Raw genomic sequence first — 18,942 nt, 5'->3', positions numbered from 1 at the left:
AGTGCACCGATCAATGTAATTGTGTTGCACGGCCTAAACATTGTCTTCCACATGTTATTAGCGGGTCTTTTTTTTTACATGTATTACTCTAGTAAAAAAAACAGTTGAGCTACTACCTTAGGTTTGTTTTACTAGAGTAGCGGTGGGTTCAGATTTTCACCGGTCCAACAGTTTTTTTTCGGTTCAATCTTGTTTTACAGTTGTACTACGAAGGAAAACTTGGCCATGCACCACTCTATCACTTTGCCTTATCCTTCCGCAGCTCACCACCCTCGTTGATGTAAAATCAGCTCAATAAGCCCCAAAAGCATCCCTTCTCATCTCGCTCACAGCTCACCCCGGCAGCCAAGCCCAAACCACGAGCACTTGTCGGCGTGGTCGGCGCTACAATACAACGCTCTCGACACAGCAGAGGCACCGAGGCTCCGATGCAACGCTTGTCTGCGGTGGCCCCGACGCACCGGTGTGACGACCCTTTTTGCACCAGCTAGGTTGTGGCCGGCCTAGCGGCACCGGCTGGCCGTGGATCTCGGACGCTCATGGTGTTGCAAAGCGGTGTCCTACGCGACGTGCTCCGCTCGGGATGCTATAGTGAAGTGTGTTGGGGCTACAAATGGAGTGCTGCCAATGGAGCATCACGTGGGGTCGATGTTGAGCTTTGTCGAGGCTGCAATGAAGCACCAGCCGAGCTGCATTGAAGCACGGCGGGGCTGCAACGAAGCGCAAACGGGTCGTTGAAGCTCGTTGGGGGTTGCAATGGAGCATCTGTTTCAATAAGCTTATATAAGAGTTGTTAGGTACTCGGGTCAACGTGAAGTCACTTAGAGTGCCCCGTGGCAGTTTTTAATTAGAGCATTGCATTTAACTAATTATTTAAATGGCATATTGTAACACCCCAAAATTTTAACCATGTTTTAATTATTAAAATTTTGCCAGGAGTTTAAAAACTTTGCTTCCTGGATTTTCTGTTGATTTCAAAACCCTTTTTCTTTAATATTGAGGAGTTTTACCCAAGTGGAAACTTTCCAAAAATGTATTGGACTTCTATGCTCTCTCATTATAACAATTCTTAATCAGTAGATTTATTTATTTAATTATTTCTCTCTGAGCTTTATTCCTTAAAAATGACTTCCATTAGTTTTGGAGCTCTTTTTGAACTACAACCATTTGAGTAATTTAACTAAAATTCCAACCAAAATTTGGAGATGTCATGTGATGTTTCTAAATCACTTTTATGCAAAAATATACTTCATTCATTTAATATTTTGAGTTCTACACCTAATTTTCAAATCTGGTCCAGTGGGCAGTTTTGCACTACAGCCTATTTAAATATTTCTTTAAAGCCTCCACCAAAATTATGGGATGCCGGTGGTAGCTTGCAATTCAACTTTATGCAAAAACCTAGAGATGTTCTTTGGAAAAATTGAGTGAATCAACCTCTTTTTCATTCTGGTCCAGCCTTGTGATTTCTACTGCAACCCTAATTATTTTTGCTCTAGTGACCTTGTGCTTTCTCCTACTTGTAGTACACCTTACCAAGCCCTTAAGTCCAGGAGATTGGACCCATTGGGAGATTTTTGGTCCATGCTTTGATGCCATTTACCTTCTGTCCAGAAACTAAAGATTTGCAAAACTTGCACTAGCAAGTTTCTTCTTTTGCCCAAATGACCTTACCACTCTCTTTTGCTATTAAAGAGACACTAGCCTGGAGAATTTGGCCACTCCAAGTAATGCCTAGGTGCCTGTGGCATTTTGTCGAACACCTTGAGTGCATGAACAGCTTTGACATGACTTTTGTCATTGCACTATGACCTTGCACCTCTGGGAAAACTAACATGTCCACTAAGCCTCTTGATGACTTTAACCTAGGTCTGTTAAACCCCAACCTCACACGAGACCTCTAGCATGTCCTGGCATTTTGTCAAGCACGTCCCGTGCGTGCTCTGGGCGCGCCCAGAGCGCGCGTTTTGCACGTGCCGCGATCGAGCCGCCGCGTCTCGCCCCGCACCCTTTCTGGCCCTTGCCAACCGCAGCCAGCACGCCACGTCTCCTTCTACACCCCAAAGCCACCGGACCACCCCTGGCACCCCATAGCGCCACCGTCAGGTCGGCCGTGGCAGCTAGCTGACGGCCGCATGCAGGCCCCGGCCGTGTCGGCGCCGCCCGAGCCACTCCCGCTCGCCACCTGCCCCTGGAGCAGCTCAGACTCATCCACAAGCGCGTCCTCTAGCTCTCGTCACCGCCACGTCGCCCTGACCGCTACAGAGCGGCGGTTCGCCGGCGACCTTATCCTCGGCCGGGGAACCGCCATGGATGCGCTATAAATAGGACCCCCGAACTCGTCCAGGCCTCAAGCAACCTCTCTCACTCCCCCACCGATCCGCTCGTAGCAGTAGGAAGACCAGAGGGGTCGTCTTCCTCATCTCCGGCAATCACAGCCGCCGCCACTGTCTCGATCACTCCGGCGCCACCAGGGCCTCCCCCTCTCCACTCTCTTCACCAGGAACTCCCTCTCCCTCTCGTGAGTCCATCCCCCTACTCAATTTTTGATCAGGACTCGCCGCAGGAAAAAACCACTCTGCCTGACGGCCACCGTCCGCTGCGGAGCTCGCCGCCGGCAGCTCCGTCCACCCCCGGGACCATAACGACTACCGGAGGGACCGCCTCGACCCCTAAGCCCGCGGGTGACGTCTGTTTCTCGAACGGTGCCGCCGTTCGCCGGCGAGCATCGCCGGAGTTCCGCCCCCTCTCGGGCAGAGGAAGAGGAGAGAGGGTCGACTGGTCAAACCTGACCAGTGGGCCCTTGGACCCACTGTCAATGACCCACGCACGGTCCACGCTGGAGTAAGTGGAGGCGTAAATCCAAAATATGCCTTCGACATGGTCAGTAATCGAAACGTTTTTCTTTTTCTGATTTTTTTTAAAAACAAATTTTGACCAAAACTTTGACTGTCCATAGCTTTTTAAATATAACTTCAAATGAATTGATTCTTTTTCCTACCTTTCTCAAATTTTGCCTAGTTTATTTTAAGATTTATTTCAAAAAAATTCAGACAACTTTTTGGTACTGTTTTTAAAACAATATATTGATCCAAATATTTTTAAATAGGATTTTTGGAGAGAGGAGAAAGCTTTCAAAAGTTTTGGAGTGCACGCTGCCTTTCCACACCTTGAAGGCAAGCATTCTGAACCCTGACATAATATTTTTGTGTGTTATTTGGCACGCTTATAACACCGCCCTAATACGGAGAACGCGTTATTTTATGTGGAGACGCGATCATTTACTTGAATTGCATATTTGTAATTTCATTGCTGTTGGAAATGAATATACCTGTGATGGTAATCATCCTCATGTGCTTTGCATGCATGCCGGAAAAGAATCCGGGAAAGCCTCTGCCTTGGGTAGGCGTGAGCTTGTCGCCGGTCTCCCTCGGGACGGTTATGTCCGGTATGGCATAGTAGGGTATAATGAGTGGTGATTCTGTTGGTTGAAATATTTTTGTTACACATATCATGCAGGAAATACTTAAACCTCCTGAGTCGACCATAGATCGAGTCTTGTTCCAGTAACCCCCACACTTGTTTCGTACTACCACTTGTCCCTGCTATAGGTAGGGTACGGTTCAGTAAGTTGTCAACCCCTTTCTAGCACACACTGTACAGAGAGGCCATGGTGGAAGATGCCGGTTGTAGCTGGTAGGCAGGCCACCTGGTCCGGGGGCATGGGTGTTTCCGGTTGGGACCGAGAGGGGAGGCCACCCCTTAGAGCGCGCGATATAAATTTGATCCCATGCTACGCGAGGTTGTAGCCTCCCCACTTAGAGTTTTGCTTGACAGGTGCCATGGGTGATTCCAGACACCTGTGAGATAAGCTGGTGTGTGCAGGTCAGGTGTGTTTTCAATTAAAAGACCATAGACGGAATTAGTCCCGATGGACTAAAGGAATCCGTTACTCGTGGGTAAAGAGTACACCCTCTGCAGAGATTAAACCTATTCGAATAGCCGTGTCCATGGTTAAGGACTGCAGTCTGGGATGGGTCAAGTGTCGGTCTTAGTGTCGGCCTTCGGAGGAGAAACTGTTAAACCAGAACTGGGATCACGACTTGAGACTTGTGATGATCTTGATTATTATTTGTTGTGGACTAACCCGTTATATTATTGGAATTATCGAGTATCCCTGGGATGGTTCTACCTCCTGGATATCCACTGTGATTATTTATAAGCCCTTTATGTGGTGTCGCTGAGACGCCCGACTGTGGCATGCTTGTCATTTATTTACCTTATAAGCCCTTTATGTGGTGTCGCTGAGACGCCCGACTGTGGCATGCTTGTCATTTATTTACCTTATAAGCCCTTTATGTGGTGTCGCTGAGACGCCCGACTGTGGCATGCTTGTTATTTATTTATTTTATAAGCCCTTTATGTGGTGTCGCTGAGACGCCCGACTGTGGCATGCTTGTTATTTATTTTATAAGCCATTTGTGCGGTGTCGCTCAGACACCCGACTGAGGCATTTCTCTTTGTTTACTAACCTTTCGAGGCGTCGCTTCAGACACCCGATCGGTGCATTCAATTATTACTATGTTATTGCATATCCATAAATAACCTGCTTGCATGCATCAGAAATTTTTTTTTGTGACTGACGTCATGATCATAAAATATTTCAGAACATAATTATCGTTGTTATATTATACCCGTGTTCATAATGTTTGCGATACATTCAAAAGTACTCACTGGCTTGTCCCTGGCTATTGTCTTGGCCAGATTTCTTGCGCAGAGAGAAGCGACCGTGATGACAGCCCCGGAACCTACGCAATGGTGATAGCAGCCTCGCGAAGATAGGAGTTAACATGGTCAGCTGTTCCTGTGGGAAATGGAGTCCCATAGACGCTGATGATCCACAACCGCTTCCGCCTTCAACCACTAGAAACCATTTGTTGTACTCGCAGACCAGAATGGTCTTGTACTGCATATTATTATTTTGCTTGGAATTTCTGTATCGAGTTGGTGCCTCATCAGCTAACAGTAATCCTGGGGCTGATGAGCACAAGGGCCATTTTCTGGAAATTAATACCCGGAAAACCGGTCGCGACAAACTTGGTATCAGAGTCAGGCTGACCATTGGCTAATCCTATCTTAGCCAGGTCGAAAAACCTAGGTAAACCAACCTTCAGACCTTAACCAAACCCCGACCAAGCTTCTCGTGCAAGATAGCCATACAGTAAGCCTGCCACCTTTTGACAGTCGGTGCCCAACCTATCATCTTAGCCTGTCGATCACGCATCAGTGACCGACGCCCAATATGTCCCATCCGCAAGCGTGCGAAGGAAGACTCCGTTCCCTTTTCTGTAAAAAGGGCACGCTAGCCTCAACCCAGCACAACACAGCCTCTTCCCCGAACCAAGCCATAATGCCTAGCTCCGTAGTGCATAATGAGACCACAACAACCAACCTTGGAGGTTTTGTGACCATACTTGCAAACCTCACCCGTCGTGCCTATGCGTTAGAAGAGCCTCCAGAATATGTTGTGTACCAAGGACCCATGAGCGGTAAGAGCCGTCAATTCTGGGCCACTGTGCACATCTACGGTAGGGGTCTGTCGCCAAAATGCCCCTACAGGTTCACCGGAAGGACAACTTCCTTCAAGCCACAAGCCATCCAGCTAGCTGCTCGAGAGGCTATAGTTCAACTCTGGTAGTTGTCGCCCAGAGTTAACTGTCGCTCGTTCTACTACTACCCTAGGCGTGAAGGGTATGGTAGACCACCCCAAGTTGCCAACGGAGATCACGAGACGGATCCTGCATTGTTGCACCTAGTGCGCTATGTAGGTGCACTAGAGGCACTGTTCGATCAAATCACCATTGATCTGATCGCAGCTCGTGGAGAGCTGATTCACCGAGCCCCGGCAAGCAGGGAAGACGAGCCCGACGCCATCAACCCAGTCGTGTTGTTCGGACACCCGATCAATACCCTGAGGTCAGCCCCAGCCATCAACCAAGGTGATTTGATGACCCCGGAAGTGCTTAGTCGCCTTTTGGGAACACACTCCAACGGGATTGTGGCCAACAATCCCCGCGATGGTCATCATCGCTACCCCGACCCTGCAGCCTCTCAACCACCTCCAGCTAATCCCGGCGGTGAGACCCATGGAGAAGCCTCGACATCCACAAGGCACGCCTGTTTGGATATAAACGAGGTAGACTAAGTCACCCGAGTAGTGCCGAGTCTCAGTGTATCCTCGCTTTGTAATCGTGTGACCTTGTAAGTAAACGCAGCCTGTTTTTGTGCCTCTGTTTTAATAGTAACCTTGCATAGTTGTGTCAGCCTACAGTTGCATTTTTATTCCAGGCACAGCTGCCAACAACCAACCCCGACGACTCCCACAGTAACACATACCTTTTGTGAGATATGTGTATCTGTGGCTTTGACCCCGACCCTTGGAGCTAAACTGGCAAATTTATTACCTTTCACCACGGTAAATAACTAGCCCGGATGCTATATAAGAAGGCCACCTCGTGACCTTACCAAGCACCCCTCACCTCATGCACCACCCTCACAACCATTTCCTGCTATGCCGAGCCCTAGTATTTATCTAAGAACCCCAGATGCAACCCCGGGTAGTTTTATCAAAATATTGTGGGACTTTACCTGCAGTACCATGGGTTCTACCCAGCCACCCCAGTACGAGCTGTTCAAATCGAGAATCACACCTTCCACCTCGAAATATTGGGCAGCAGTACACATCCCTCCCGTAGACTCCAACCAAGACCCAACGGAGGTCTCCTTCGTGGGGAAATCTATGCCGACCCCACATATGGCCATAGAAGCTGCTGCTTACGAAGCACTCGCTCGCCTTCGATTCGCAGTACCCTATGCCAGTGAACGAGGGTATTATTACTTTCCGAGCCGTGCAGCACCCGGAGAAGTAATATCTTTTCCCGGTGGACGATTTGAGAAAGACCCAGTACTGGCCAACCTTGTCCAGTACGTCATCGCTCAAGAACGTTTGAACCAGCAAGTAATGGGTTATCTCCAGAGTCTCACTGATTTGAATCCTCAGATTGCCATCGGCAGACCACTGAGGCCCGACCAGGAGAGACACATACATCGACTGGTCAATCCACTCCCTCCGATAGAAGAGGAGTGTGTCCCAGTACCAGAGACATTTTTGCGGGAACCCGTCCAGTTACCGTTTTCATTTTAGGCGTCACTACTGTGTTTATTATTGCAACATTTATTATTGTGTTGTAACTTATGCATGGTACCCTGAGTTTGTGCACGAGTCGATTATTTGGTTTCTACTAATATGAGTAGTTTTCATTGTGATTTTTTTAAGTTAACCATTGTCCCCGCGAAAAATCCTGGAGTGAGATTTCTTTTCCCTGAGTTGCTGCATCGTTTATCTTCTCACTACATGGATTATTTTTTATTCACGCAGCACCACGGCAGCAGACCCACAACCACTCAGACTCTTACACTGCTTGCAAAGACACGTAACCGTGTTGCATCTCACCGACCACCTCCCTAAGCGCACCACAACCTCCAAAGGAGAGATTAGTGGATAACCGTCTAGATACTAGTCACCTCCGGCACACCGGCAACAGTTAACACCCGGCATCACACCTAGTCCTCGTGATCACCGCCACCGCGGAGAGCCAGCACCCGAGCGGCAGCATCACGGCGATCATCGAGGATCATCGCGCACAGGAGCACGGAGAGCCCCAGCACTGCCGCCAGCCCTCCGCACACCAGGATCACGTACCAGTCCGGCACCGCCTCCGCCATTAGAGCCTCGTCTCGAGCTCCTGTAAGCAGTAATGGAGGAGAAGGAGGAGGAGAAACAAGGCCAGGTGCGAAGAAGAAGAAGGAGCACCGCGGTCATTTTATAGCTTGAGATCGGTGTACGGTGGGCGAAGCCCACCAGTGCCACTCGTCGCCCGATCGCCGGCGTTCGGAGGCGAATCCACGAGCAGTGCCGACAGCGCACTGGCCCGCGAGGTGAGTGCACGCTGCACCGGCAGCAAGCACGTCGCGCACTACCACAGAACGACCTAGATGCCCTACGCGCTAGACGTCGCCGGTGGAGAAAGCGCGGGGAAGCACGCGGGAGAGAGGAAGAAGAGAGAGCCAGAGGAAGAAGGAGAGACTGACAGTGGGCCCTGGGTCCACATGTCAGCCAGAGGAAGCACGGTGCTCTCGGGTACGACCAGTGTATTTTAGAATTTAGAATTTATTCTAAATTTACTACGTCCAACGTAGGAATCACTCGTTTTTTTCCTAAAACGTGTATTTCTCCACACAGCGCCAGTATCCCACACTGTGGTTTCACACCACTTATTGCCCTCTCACTGTAGCCGCATTTTACCTCTTAAGTAAAGTAATTGTTTTGATCTGTTAAAAGTATTATTTTCAAAAACAATCCTTAGCAAATCTCGAGGACGAGATTTTTCTTAAGGGGGTAGTGTTGTAACACCCCAAAAATTTAACCATGTTTTAATTATTAAAATTTTGCCAGGAGTTTAAAAACTTTGCTTTCTGGATTTTCTGTTGATTTCAGAACCCCTTTTCTTTAATATTGAGGAGTTTTACCCAAGTGGAAACTTTCCGAAAATGTATTGGACTTCTATGCTCTCTCATTATAACAATTCTTAATCGGATTTATTTAATTATTTCTCTCTGAGCTTTATTCCTTAAAAATGACTTCCATTAGTTTTGGAGCTTTTTTTGAACTACAACCATTTGAGTAATTTAACTAAAATTCCAACCAAAATTTGGAGATGTCATGTGATGTTTCAAAATCACTTTTATGCAAAAATATACTTCATTCATTTAATATTTTGAGTTCTACACCTAATTTTCAAATCTGGTCCAGTGGGCAGTTTTGCACTACAGCCTATTTAAATATTTCTTTAAAGCCTCCACCAAAATTATGGGATGTTAGTGGTAGCTTGCAATCCAACTTTATGCAAAAACCTAGAGATGTTCTTTGGAAAAATTGAGTGAATCAACCTCTTTTTCATTCTGGTCCAGCCTTGTGATTTCTACTGCAACCCTAATTATTTTTGCTCTAGTGACCTTGTGCTTTCTCCTACTTGTAGTACACCTTACCAAGCCCTTAAGTCCAGGAGATTGGACCCATTGGGAGATTTTTGGTCCATGCTTTGATGCCATTTACCTTCTGTCCAGAAACTAAAGATTTGCAAAACTTGCACTAGCAAGTTTCTTCTTTTGCCCAAATGACCTTACCACTCTCTTTTGCTATTAAAGAGACACTAGCCTGGAGAATTTGGCCACTCCAAGTAATGCCTAGGTGCCTGTGGCATTTTGTCGAACACCATGAGTGCATGAACAGCTTTGACATGACTTTTGTCATTGCACTATGACCTTGCACCTATGGGAAAACTAACCTGTCCACTAAGCCTCTTGATGACTTTAACCTAGGTCTGTTAAACCCCAACCTCACACGAGACCTCTAGCATGCCCTGGCATTTTGTCAAGCACGTCCCGTGCGTGCTCTGGGCGCGCCCAGAGCGCGCGTTTTGCACGTGTCGCGACCGAGCCGCCGCGTCTCACCCCGCACCCGTTCTGGCCCTTGGCCAACCGCAGCCAGCACGCCACGTCTCCTTCTACACCCTAAAGCCACCCCGACCACCCCTGGCACCCCACAACGCCACCGTCAGGTCGGCCGTGGCGGCTAGCTGACGGCCGCATGCAGGCCCCGGCCGTGTCGGCGCCGCCCGAGCCACTCCCGCTTGCCACCTGCCCCTGGAGCAGCTCAGACTCATCCACAAGCGCGTCCTCTAGCTCTCGTCGCCGCCACGTCGCCCTGACCGCTACAGAGCGGCGGTTCGCCGGCGACCTTATCCTCGGTCGCGGAACCGCCATGGATGCGCTATAAATAGGACCCCCGAACTCGTCCAGGCCTCAAGCAACCTCTCTCACTCCCCCACCGATCCGCTCGTAGCAGTAGGAAGACCAGAGGGGTCGTCTTCCTCATCTCCGGCAATCACAGCCGCCGCCACTGTCTCGATCACTCCGGTGCCACCAGGGCCTCCCCCTCTCCACTCTCTTTACCAGGAACTCCCTCTCCCTCTCGTGAGTCCATCCCCCTACTCAATTTTTGATCAGGACTCGCCGCAGGAGAAAACCACTCTGCCTGACGGCCACCGTCCGCTACGGAGCTCGCCGCCGGCAGCTCCGTCCACCCCCGGGACCATAACGACTACCGGAGGGACCGCCTCGACCCCTAAGCCCGCGGGTGACGTCTATTTCTCGAACGGTGCCGCCGTTCGCCGGCGAGCATCGCCGGAGTTCCGCCCCCTCTCGGGCAGAGGAAGAGGAGAGAGGGTCGACTGGTCAAACCTGACCAGTGGGGCCCTTGGACCCACTGTCACTGACCCACGCACGGTCCACACTGGAGTAAGTGGAGGCGTAAATCCAAAATACGCCTTCGACGTGGTTAGTAATCGAAACGTTTTTCTTTTTCTGATTTAAAAAAAAACAGATTTTGACCAAAACTTTGACTGTCCATAGCTTTTTAAATATAACTCCAAATGAATTGATTCTTTTTCCTACCTTCCTCAAATTTAGCCTAGTTTATTTTAAGATTTATTTCAAAAAAAATCAGACAACTTTTTGGTACTGTTTTTAAAACAATATATTGATCCAAATATTTTTAAATAGAATTTTTGGAGAGAGGAGAAAGCTTTCAAAAGTTTTGGAGTGCACGCTGCCTTTCCACACCTTGAAGGCAAGCATTCTGAACCCTGGCATAATATTTTTGTGTGTTAGTTGGCACGCTTATAACACCGCCCTAATACGGAGAACGCGTTATTTTATGTGGAGACGCGATCATTTTGAATTGCATATTTGTAATTTCCTTGCTATTGGAAATGAATATACTTGTGATGGTAATCATCCTCATGTGCTTTGCATGCATGCCGGAAAAGAATCCGGGAAAGCCTCTGCCTTGGGTAGGCGTGAGCTTGTCGCCGGTCTCCCTCGGGACGGTTATGTCCGGTATGGCATAGTAGGGTATAATGAGTGGTGATTCTGTTGGTTGAAATATTTTTGTTACACATATCATGCAGGAAATACTTAAACCTCCTGAGTCGACCATAGATCGAGTCTTGTTCCGGTAACCCCCACACTTGTTTCATACTACCACTTGTCCCTGCCATAGGTAGGGTACGGTTCAGTAAGTTGTCAACCCCTTTCTAGCACACACCGTACAGAGAGGCCATGGTGGAAGATATCGATTGTAGCTGGTAGGCAGGCCACCTAGTCCGGGGACATGGGTGTTTCCGGTTGGGACCGAGAGGGGAGGCCACCCCTTAGAGCGCGCAATATAAATTTGATCCCATGCTACGCGAGGTTGTAGCCTCCCCACTTAGAGTTTTGCTTGACAGGTGTCGTGGGTGATTTCAGACACCTGTGAGTTAAGCTGGTGTGTGCAGGTCAGGTGTGTTTTCAATTAAAAGACCATAGATGGAATTAGTTCCGATGGACTAAAGGAATCCGTTACTCGTGGGTAAAGAGTACACCCTCTGCAGAGATTAAACCTATTCGAATAGCCGTGTCCATGGTTAAGGACTGCAGTCTGGGATGGGTCAAGTATCGGTCTTAGTGTCGGCCTTCGGAGGAGAAACTGTTAAACCAGAACTGGGATCACGACTTGAGACTTGTGATGATCATGATTATTATTTGTTGTGGACTAACCCGTTATATAATTGGAATTATCGAGTATCCCTGGGATGGTTCTACCTCCTGGATATCCACTGTGATTATTTATAAGCCCTTTATGTGGTGTCGCTGAGACGCCCGACTGTGGCATGCTTGTCATTTATTTACCTTATAAGCCCTTTATGTGGTGTCGCTGAGACGCCCGAATGTGGCATGCTTGTCATTTATTTACCTTATAAGCCCTTTATGTGGTGTCGCTGAGACGCCCGACTGTGGCATGCTTGTTATTTATTTATTTTATAAGCCCTTTATGTGGTGTCGCTGAGACGCCCGACTGTGGCATGCTTGTTATTTATTTTATAAGCCCTTTATGCGGTGTCGCTCAGACACCCGACTGAGGCATTTCTCTTTGTTTACTAACCTTTCGAGGCGTCGCTTTAGACACCCGATCGGTGCATTTTATTATTACTATGTTATTGCATATCCATAAATAACCTGCTTGCATGCATCAGAGATTTTTTTTTTGTGACTGACGTCATGATCATAAAATATTTCAGAACATAATTATCGTTGTTATATTATACCCGTGTTCATAATGTTTGCGATACATTCAAAAGTACTCACTGGCTTGTCCCTGGCTATTGTCTTGGCCAGATTTCTTGCGCGGAGAGAAGCGACCGTGATGACAGCCCCGGAACCTACGGAATGGTGATAGCAGGCTCGCGAAGATAGGAGTTAACCTGGTCAGCTGTTCCTGTGGGAAATGGAGTCCCATAGACGTTGATGATCCACAAACTGCTTCCGCCTTCAACCACTAGAAAACATTTGTTGTACTCACAGACCAGAATGGTCTTGTACTGCATATTTTTATTTTGCTTGGAATTTCTGTATCAAGTTGGTGCCTCATCAGCTAACAGTAATCCTGGGGCTGATGAGCACAAGGGCCATTTTCTGGAAATTAATACCCGGAAAACCGGTTGCGACACATATGTATTATTAAAAGGATTGCATTTTTATTTTTGAAGGGCATGGCATTTATTATTAGTAACAATGGTAGTTTTTACTTTTTGTGAAAAGAATGGCACTTTTATGACTGAGAGAACGGCATTTTTAATTATTGACAGGTGGCAGTTTTATTTTTGAGAGAATGTCATTTTTATTATTGTTGACATGGCATTTTTGTTTGTAAAGAGGATGGCATTTTTAATGTCAATAGGATGACATTTTTAATGTTGAGAGGATAGCATTTTTTATGTTTAATTGCATGGAAGCTTTTTTGGGATTATCCAGATAAAATATTTTATCAGAGGATGGCAGTCTCATAAAGTTTCACGTCAATTTTTTTCAAAGCATGCCATTTCAATAAAATTTGCGCGTATTTTTTAATTCATGGCATTTTTGTTTATCAAAGATGGAAGTTTTTTTTTATCCGGAGGATGGCAGTTTTTAAGTTTAGCATGGCAAAAAAAAGCAGATCACTCAAACCATTTTTTGTTGTTTTAAAGCTGTATTTTTCTGAGGGTTTTTTTAAAGTTGTAATGTGGCAATTTTAAACAAGAAAAACACTTTAACTGGGCCTTTTGGGTCTGGGGGGTAACGCTGGGCCTGCCTGCTGGCGAAAGAGCAAAAATGGTCGCTGGGAGCTCCTCCAGATTTTGGCGTCGGAAAAAAAAAACTTTCGGCCGATGGATCTCCTCTCCGCCGCCTACGGCGCCACCTCCGACGACGACGCCGACGCCGCCCCGGCTCCCAGCTGGCCCGCCTCAGTCGCCCCGCCTCCCCCGAAGCGGCCGCGGTGGGAATCTCCCCCGTACCCTGGATACCCACCACCTCCTCCCCTCCCCACCCCGCGACCGGCCCCACCCCAAGCGGCGCCGCCGCTGGCTGGCAGAAGGTACGTCTCCAAGAGGGAGCGCGCCCTCCTGGCGGCATCCCAGCCTTCCGTGGGCTCCGCGGCACCGCTTCCTCCGCTGGTGGCGCCGGAGTCCGACTCCCCAGGTGAGGACACCCTTGACCCCCTTCTGACAACCACTGCACAAGTTGGATAAGACATTCCGAGTTCCTGGTCGCGGTTAGATCTGCAAAATTGATGTCTGAATATGCATTCTGTCCAAATGTTTAAGTGAGACTCGTGTCATCTATGTAAGATAAACTTGAGCCGTCATTCGTCAATAGCATAATGCAAATTTTAGTATCGATCTGATCTTGTATATTTACATACCGGTAATGGTTGAACTTGAAACTATCTGAGGGATTGTGGAGAATTACTGGGTAAATGTGAATTAAAATGTCTGAATTGTTAAAGAAAATTGAAGCCCTGTTTTGTACGTTATTGTGATATTTGGCTTCTTAAACACCATTTGTGTTCCTTGCTCATATGCTCTATGCTTCTTATTGCAGTTGTTGGATCTTTTGCTGATTCAAATGTTCGAGCTGATATTTTGCATTCTTTACGGTGCCAACCAAAGCATGGATCAAACAACAGTTCACCTGTGAAGCTCTCAGTGTCTTTGATGGGTCACACTAAAGCAGTCAATTGTGTGGATTGGTCACGGAGTCATGGTATGTAGATATTCTCTGTACTTTGATTTATATTTACCAAATTATAAGTAACACACTTAGAAATGATGAGGTGTAAGGTGTTCTCTAGGATTGCACGTTACATATTTAAAACAAATGTAGGGTTCTTGCCTTTTGGTTTTTGATTCATAGTAAATTGTTGTATTATGACAAACTGGTCTTCTAACATGAAAAGAGGATGGTATATTAACTAGTGATGAAGAAAGGTCATGCAATACATGTCCTCATTCATAATGACAGCAGTTGTAAAGTTAAGGATATGAACCTGGCAAAGTATTATCTATACATATGAAATGCTATATCACTATTATTACATTCTCTTAACCCACAAGTAAAAAGTCGGATAATGTTCTATTATACATGGGAACAAAGTTGGAAGGTATTCTGTTATTCAGATAGTTGAAGTGTATATCTTGATGTTGTGTTGCTCAATTCGATAGATATATTATGATTCTTTGGTATGTCATACTATCATGTTCCACTCTTAACTACTGCTACCAAGTGTGATGCATGAGATGACTTGATGGTAATTTTGTAATTTACATATTGATGTACACAGATTCAGGATAATCTTGCTCTCTGTTTTTATTTTATTCAATTAGAACATTATTGCCTGCAGATACTCACCAAGAAACAAATTCACAGGACATCTTCTTGCTTCTGCTGGAATGGATCATACAGTCCGCATATGGAACGTGTGGAACAGAGGGAATACCACTGCTCGAGTTTTAAAACATCATACTGCTGCTGTAAAGGATGTGAAGTGGTCCCATCATCGGCCCATCTTACTTTCCGGGGGGCTTGATTGTTCCTCACGACTAGTTGACCCTGAGGTGGGAAAAGAAATCACGGTATTCAAGGAGGATCAACCAGTGGAGGTCATCAAGTTCAGTCCAAGCAACTCAAATCTCTTCCTGTCTGGTGGGTCCAAGGGTTCTCTTAGGCTCTGGGATATTCGAACTGGCTTGACAACTAAAGAGTTCAACAGAAGTCTTGGCACCATCCTCGACCTTGACTTCAGTGCTGATGGGAAGCAGTTTATCTCTTCAACTGACACAACCAGAAGTAATGTCAGTGAGAACACTATAATTGTATGGGATATATTACGAGAAGTTCCTCTATCTAACCAGGTAACAGATTTTTGTTTTTTTTATATAGGATAGTATCTATCTTCCTTCCAGTAGATCATGATGTTTTCCCCATTTGTATGCACACACATTCAAGTTAGGCATATTTTGAAGATTGAAAGAAAGGAGAAATGATCCTTATTTAAAATGCTTGTTTGTTTACTTGTTATATTTGCCTCTATCTTGCCCGTGAAGGTATTTTCACCTGTATAGCTCATTTTTGTCAAGTATAGCTGCAAATTTAGTGTCTAGAACATATATATGAGAGAAGAAAAACATGTCTGTAGCCTCGAATATACTATGATATTAATATAATTTGATTAATTGATCACAACTGATTACATGAAGCTACGTGATGTGCTTTTATAAGATAACAACTGATCTGATATGAACTGAACTTAATGTCCTAATACAAAATGGACTACCTAACCCAATCTATGTACTCTATAACATTTATCCCTATATTTCACTGTGTTTGGCATGGATACTTTTTAATTAACACTTCCCTAACCTAATCCCTTACGACTCTCCAGCAGCTGCAAGCTAGTCCTATCCACTGACTCTCTTTGCAGTTTGGAGCTGATAACCATGCTGACTGAAGTTACTCATAACAATTTTTTTCTGTTTGACTAAATGTTCCTGTTTCATGTTGATGTATCTTGAATTATTTATCAAAACTGGGTGTTTCAGGGAACAAGTTTTGCAAATATTTGAACTGTGTTTGAATAATTACACTGGAACTTGACACGAATCCCACTCTGTATCACAGGTTTATACAGAAGCGTTCACCTGTCCCTGTGTGAGATACCACCCATACGAAGCTTCTTTTGTCGCGCAATCCAACGGCAACTACATCGCTATTTTCTCAGCAAGGCCGCCATTCAAGCTAAACAGGTACAGGCGGTTCGAAGGACATGGAGTGTGGGGCTTTCCGATAAAGTGCAGTTTCTCTTTGAGCGGGAGGGAACTTGCATCTGGTTCGTCAGATGGCTGCATCTATTTCTATGACTATAAGTCCTCGAGGTTTCTGAGGAAGATCGAAGCCTTCAAAGAAGCGTGCACTTATGTTGCATACCACCCTGTACTACATAATGTGATTGCTTCATGTGGGTGGACTGGTGAAATATCTGTTCTCGAATGAAGAACACTGATCGTTGCAGTGTTCTCTGGGATTTCTAACTGCAGTTTCAGTTTGACCTATCGCTACAAGCTTAGCCTGTCTTGTGTTCGGGTAATCGTGGACGTCATTAGTTGCAGTGTGTTGGTTAGATGGGAACACATTTGGTCATCATCCGATCACAACAACGCACTTGGGAATTGACTACTGAATGTGTACCAGGTGAAATCTTGAAAACTTCTGAAGCTGCAGGTGGTGTGGCTTACATTTTATGGATGGAGTAGGATGATTTGAATCAAAGGTAAAATGCTCTGAGTCATTTGACTTCTTCAACACGCTCACTTTACTCCTCTCAAACAACCACATGTTTGATTCCTTTTGAACTCTGTAGGAGATGCAGCGGTGGCGAGGCCATTGCTGGCAAGGTGCCCCTGTCCCCATATTCTGCTCCTTAATGCTGGGATTTTCGAGCTCGCCATGCCAATTATCCCCTCTTCAGGTAGGATCTTTCTGGATTTATTCTCTTGCATCTCTGCGGCGCGTCGTCATGGGACCCATCCATCGACGACCACGCGATGACCCTGCCGTCGTCCAGCACCCGTAGGGGCTTCTCGAAGCTAACTCCCTCGAGGCCCGCCATGGTGATCTTGTAGAGCGCGAACCATTTATGATTCTCCATGTCAACGTTCATCCTTTTTTTTTTTGAGGGAAGTCAACGTTCATCCAGAACCATAGCTTTACAACGGTGGCGCCTCTGTTGCGGTGGGCCGCGACCAGGAAGCTGTTGACCTCCTCCAGGCTCCTGTCGGCGTGGTCGACGAGAGGGTCCATATGGATTGATCGGCCCCGGCTTACTTGTGGCTCGTACGTGGATACAAGACTCGAGAAGCTTTTCGAGGCGCACGATTTTTGGCCATGTGAACTCCCTGCGTTCAGCAACTCGAGCGTCTTGTATCTACGAGGATCTGAACTCCCAACACGCAGCAGGCATCCCGTGTAGGGGCCGACGGCGTAGTAGTTCGCCGTCACCGCCCCCTGTGTTAGCGTGTTCGTTCTTGGATCATATATCTGGGGCACGACGTCACGGGTTCCCCGCAGCGACGACCAGACGACGATCTTCCCCTCGTCCAGCACCTGCAGTGTCTCGAAGCTATACTTGTGCCCAACCGCCATGGGGATCTTGTATAGTAGGAATCATAAACGTCCGTCATGAACCACAGCTTCACGGCGGAGACGCACGGTAGCAGCGATGAGCGTTTGGTGGTGCCGGGCCCTGTGGGCGGTGATGAAGCCTGGGTGGCGGAGGGAACTCCACGAGGAGGAGACGCAGCGGAAGCGGCGGACCGTCTTGGCTGGGACGCGCAGTAGGATGTCGCGCAACACCTCCAGAGGGAAGACGCCGTCGTTGGAGGTGGCGGCCATGTCACGGAGCATCAGCTGGCCGCCGTCGCCTGTGGCCGTGTCGACGGGATCAGGTTCCCCGTATTTGGAGGCGGCGAGGAGAGTCCGCAGTTTGTCATAGTTAATGATTGGCTGGGTGTTGTTGGGCACGTCGTTGTCGTCTGTGGCAATGACGGTGAGGATTCCACCTCCTGCAGGCGGCAACTCCAGGGGGCAGGAGGTCGTCGTTGTCACCAGCTGTCAACTCCAGGGACAGGCCAGAGGTCTTGGTCGTTGTCATCAGTGGCGATGTCCAGAAGCTGGACGCCGTTGACTTGAGGTCCGGCAGAGCTATCTGGCACGTCCAGGGGCAGGGCGCCATCATCGATGGCGGCAGCAACTTGTCGGTGCAGAACACCATCGTCAACGGCGGGACCGTCGACGTCTAGGTCGCCATCGATGGATGCGGCCACGTCGACGTTGGTATCGGGGGCGAGATCGAAGAGTCGGTCGCCGTCCTTGGCCATCGGGACCGGGACGAGCTCATCAGGTCCGCTGCTTCCACGGTGTCGACGAGAGGGCATGTTTAGTTAGTTTAGAAGGAGCCTGTAATTGCCTGTAGATGTAGCAAAGCCCGTCGTGAAAACGAGTAGTAGTAAGGATCGAGCAGCTTCCCACGTGTTTATTTGGGGATGCTTTCCGTACGTGTTGATCGCTGTAGTAATACAAACCTGACACGTAAGTACGCTCCTGCCGAGTACTCCATCCGTTTCGATTTACTCGTTGTTGTTTTAGTTCACGGAGGGAGTAGAAGAAACCAACACCGATTCTATTCACGTGCCAGCTCAAAACTCTATCGGGAGTACGGCAAGGTAACCTGCGGTAGTTGGACACAAATTTAACCAAATCTCAGTCAAGTGATATAGCATGCAAGAGAGAAAAAGAAAAAAATAAAAATAAAAAAATTGTGCAGATCTCAATGTAAGATTTCACGAATATAACATTAACTGAGACTTAACGAAGTCTTAGACAACTGAGACATAGCAAGACTGTTCA

General features: G+C 47.2%; 1 protein-coding gene across 1 annotated transcript; it reads left to right on the top strand.

Moving 5' to 3' along the window:
• The first annotated feature begins 13,321 nt into the window (after window positions 1–13,321).
• LOC123043370 (WD repeat-containing protein 25) lies at window positions 13,322–16,624 on the top strand. Its single transcript, XM_044465789.1, has 4 exons — window positions 13,322–13,680; window positions 14,083–14,244; window positions 14,908–15,392; window positions 16,159–16,624. Exons 1-4 carry the CDS (start codon window positions 13,368–13,370, stop codon window positions 16,528–16,530), a joined length of 1,332 nt encoding a protein of 443 aa, XP_044321724.1. The 5' UTR covers window positions 13,322–13,367; the 3' UTR covers window positions 16,531–16,624.
• The last annotated feature ends 2,318 nt before the right edge of the window (window positions 16,625–18,942 follow it).

Source organism: Triticum aestivum, chromosome 2B (genome assembly GCF_018294505.1).
Source record: "Triticum aestivum cultivar Chinese Spring chromosome 2B, IWGSC CS RefSeq v2.1, whole genome shotgun sequence".
In the NCBI taxonomy this organism is placed as follows: Eukaryota; Viridiplantae; Streptophyta; class Magnoliopsida; order Poales; family Poaceae; genus Triticum; species Triticum aestivum.
This window is presented reverse-complemented; position numbering and strand designations above follow the sequence as displayed.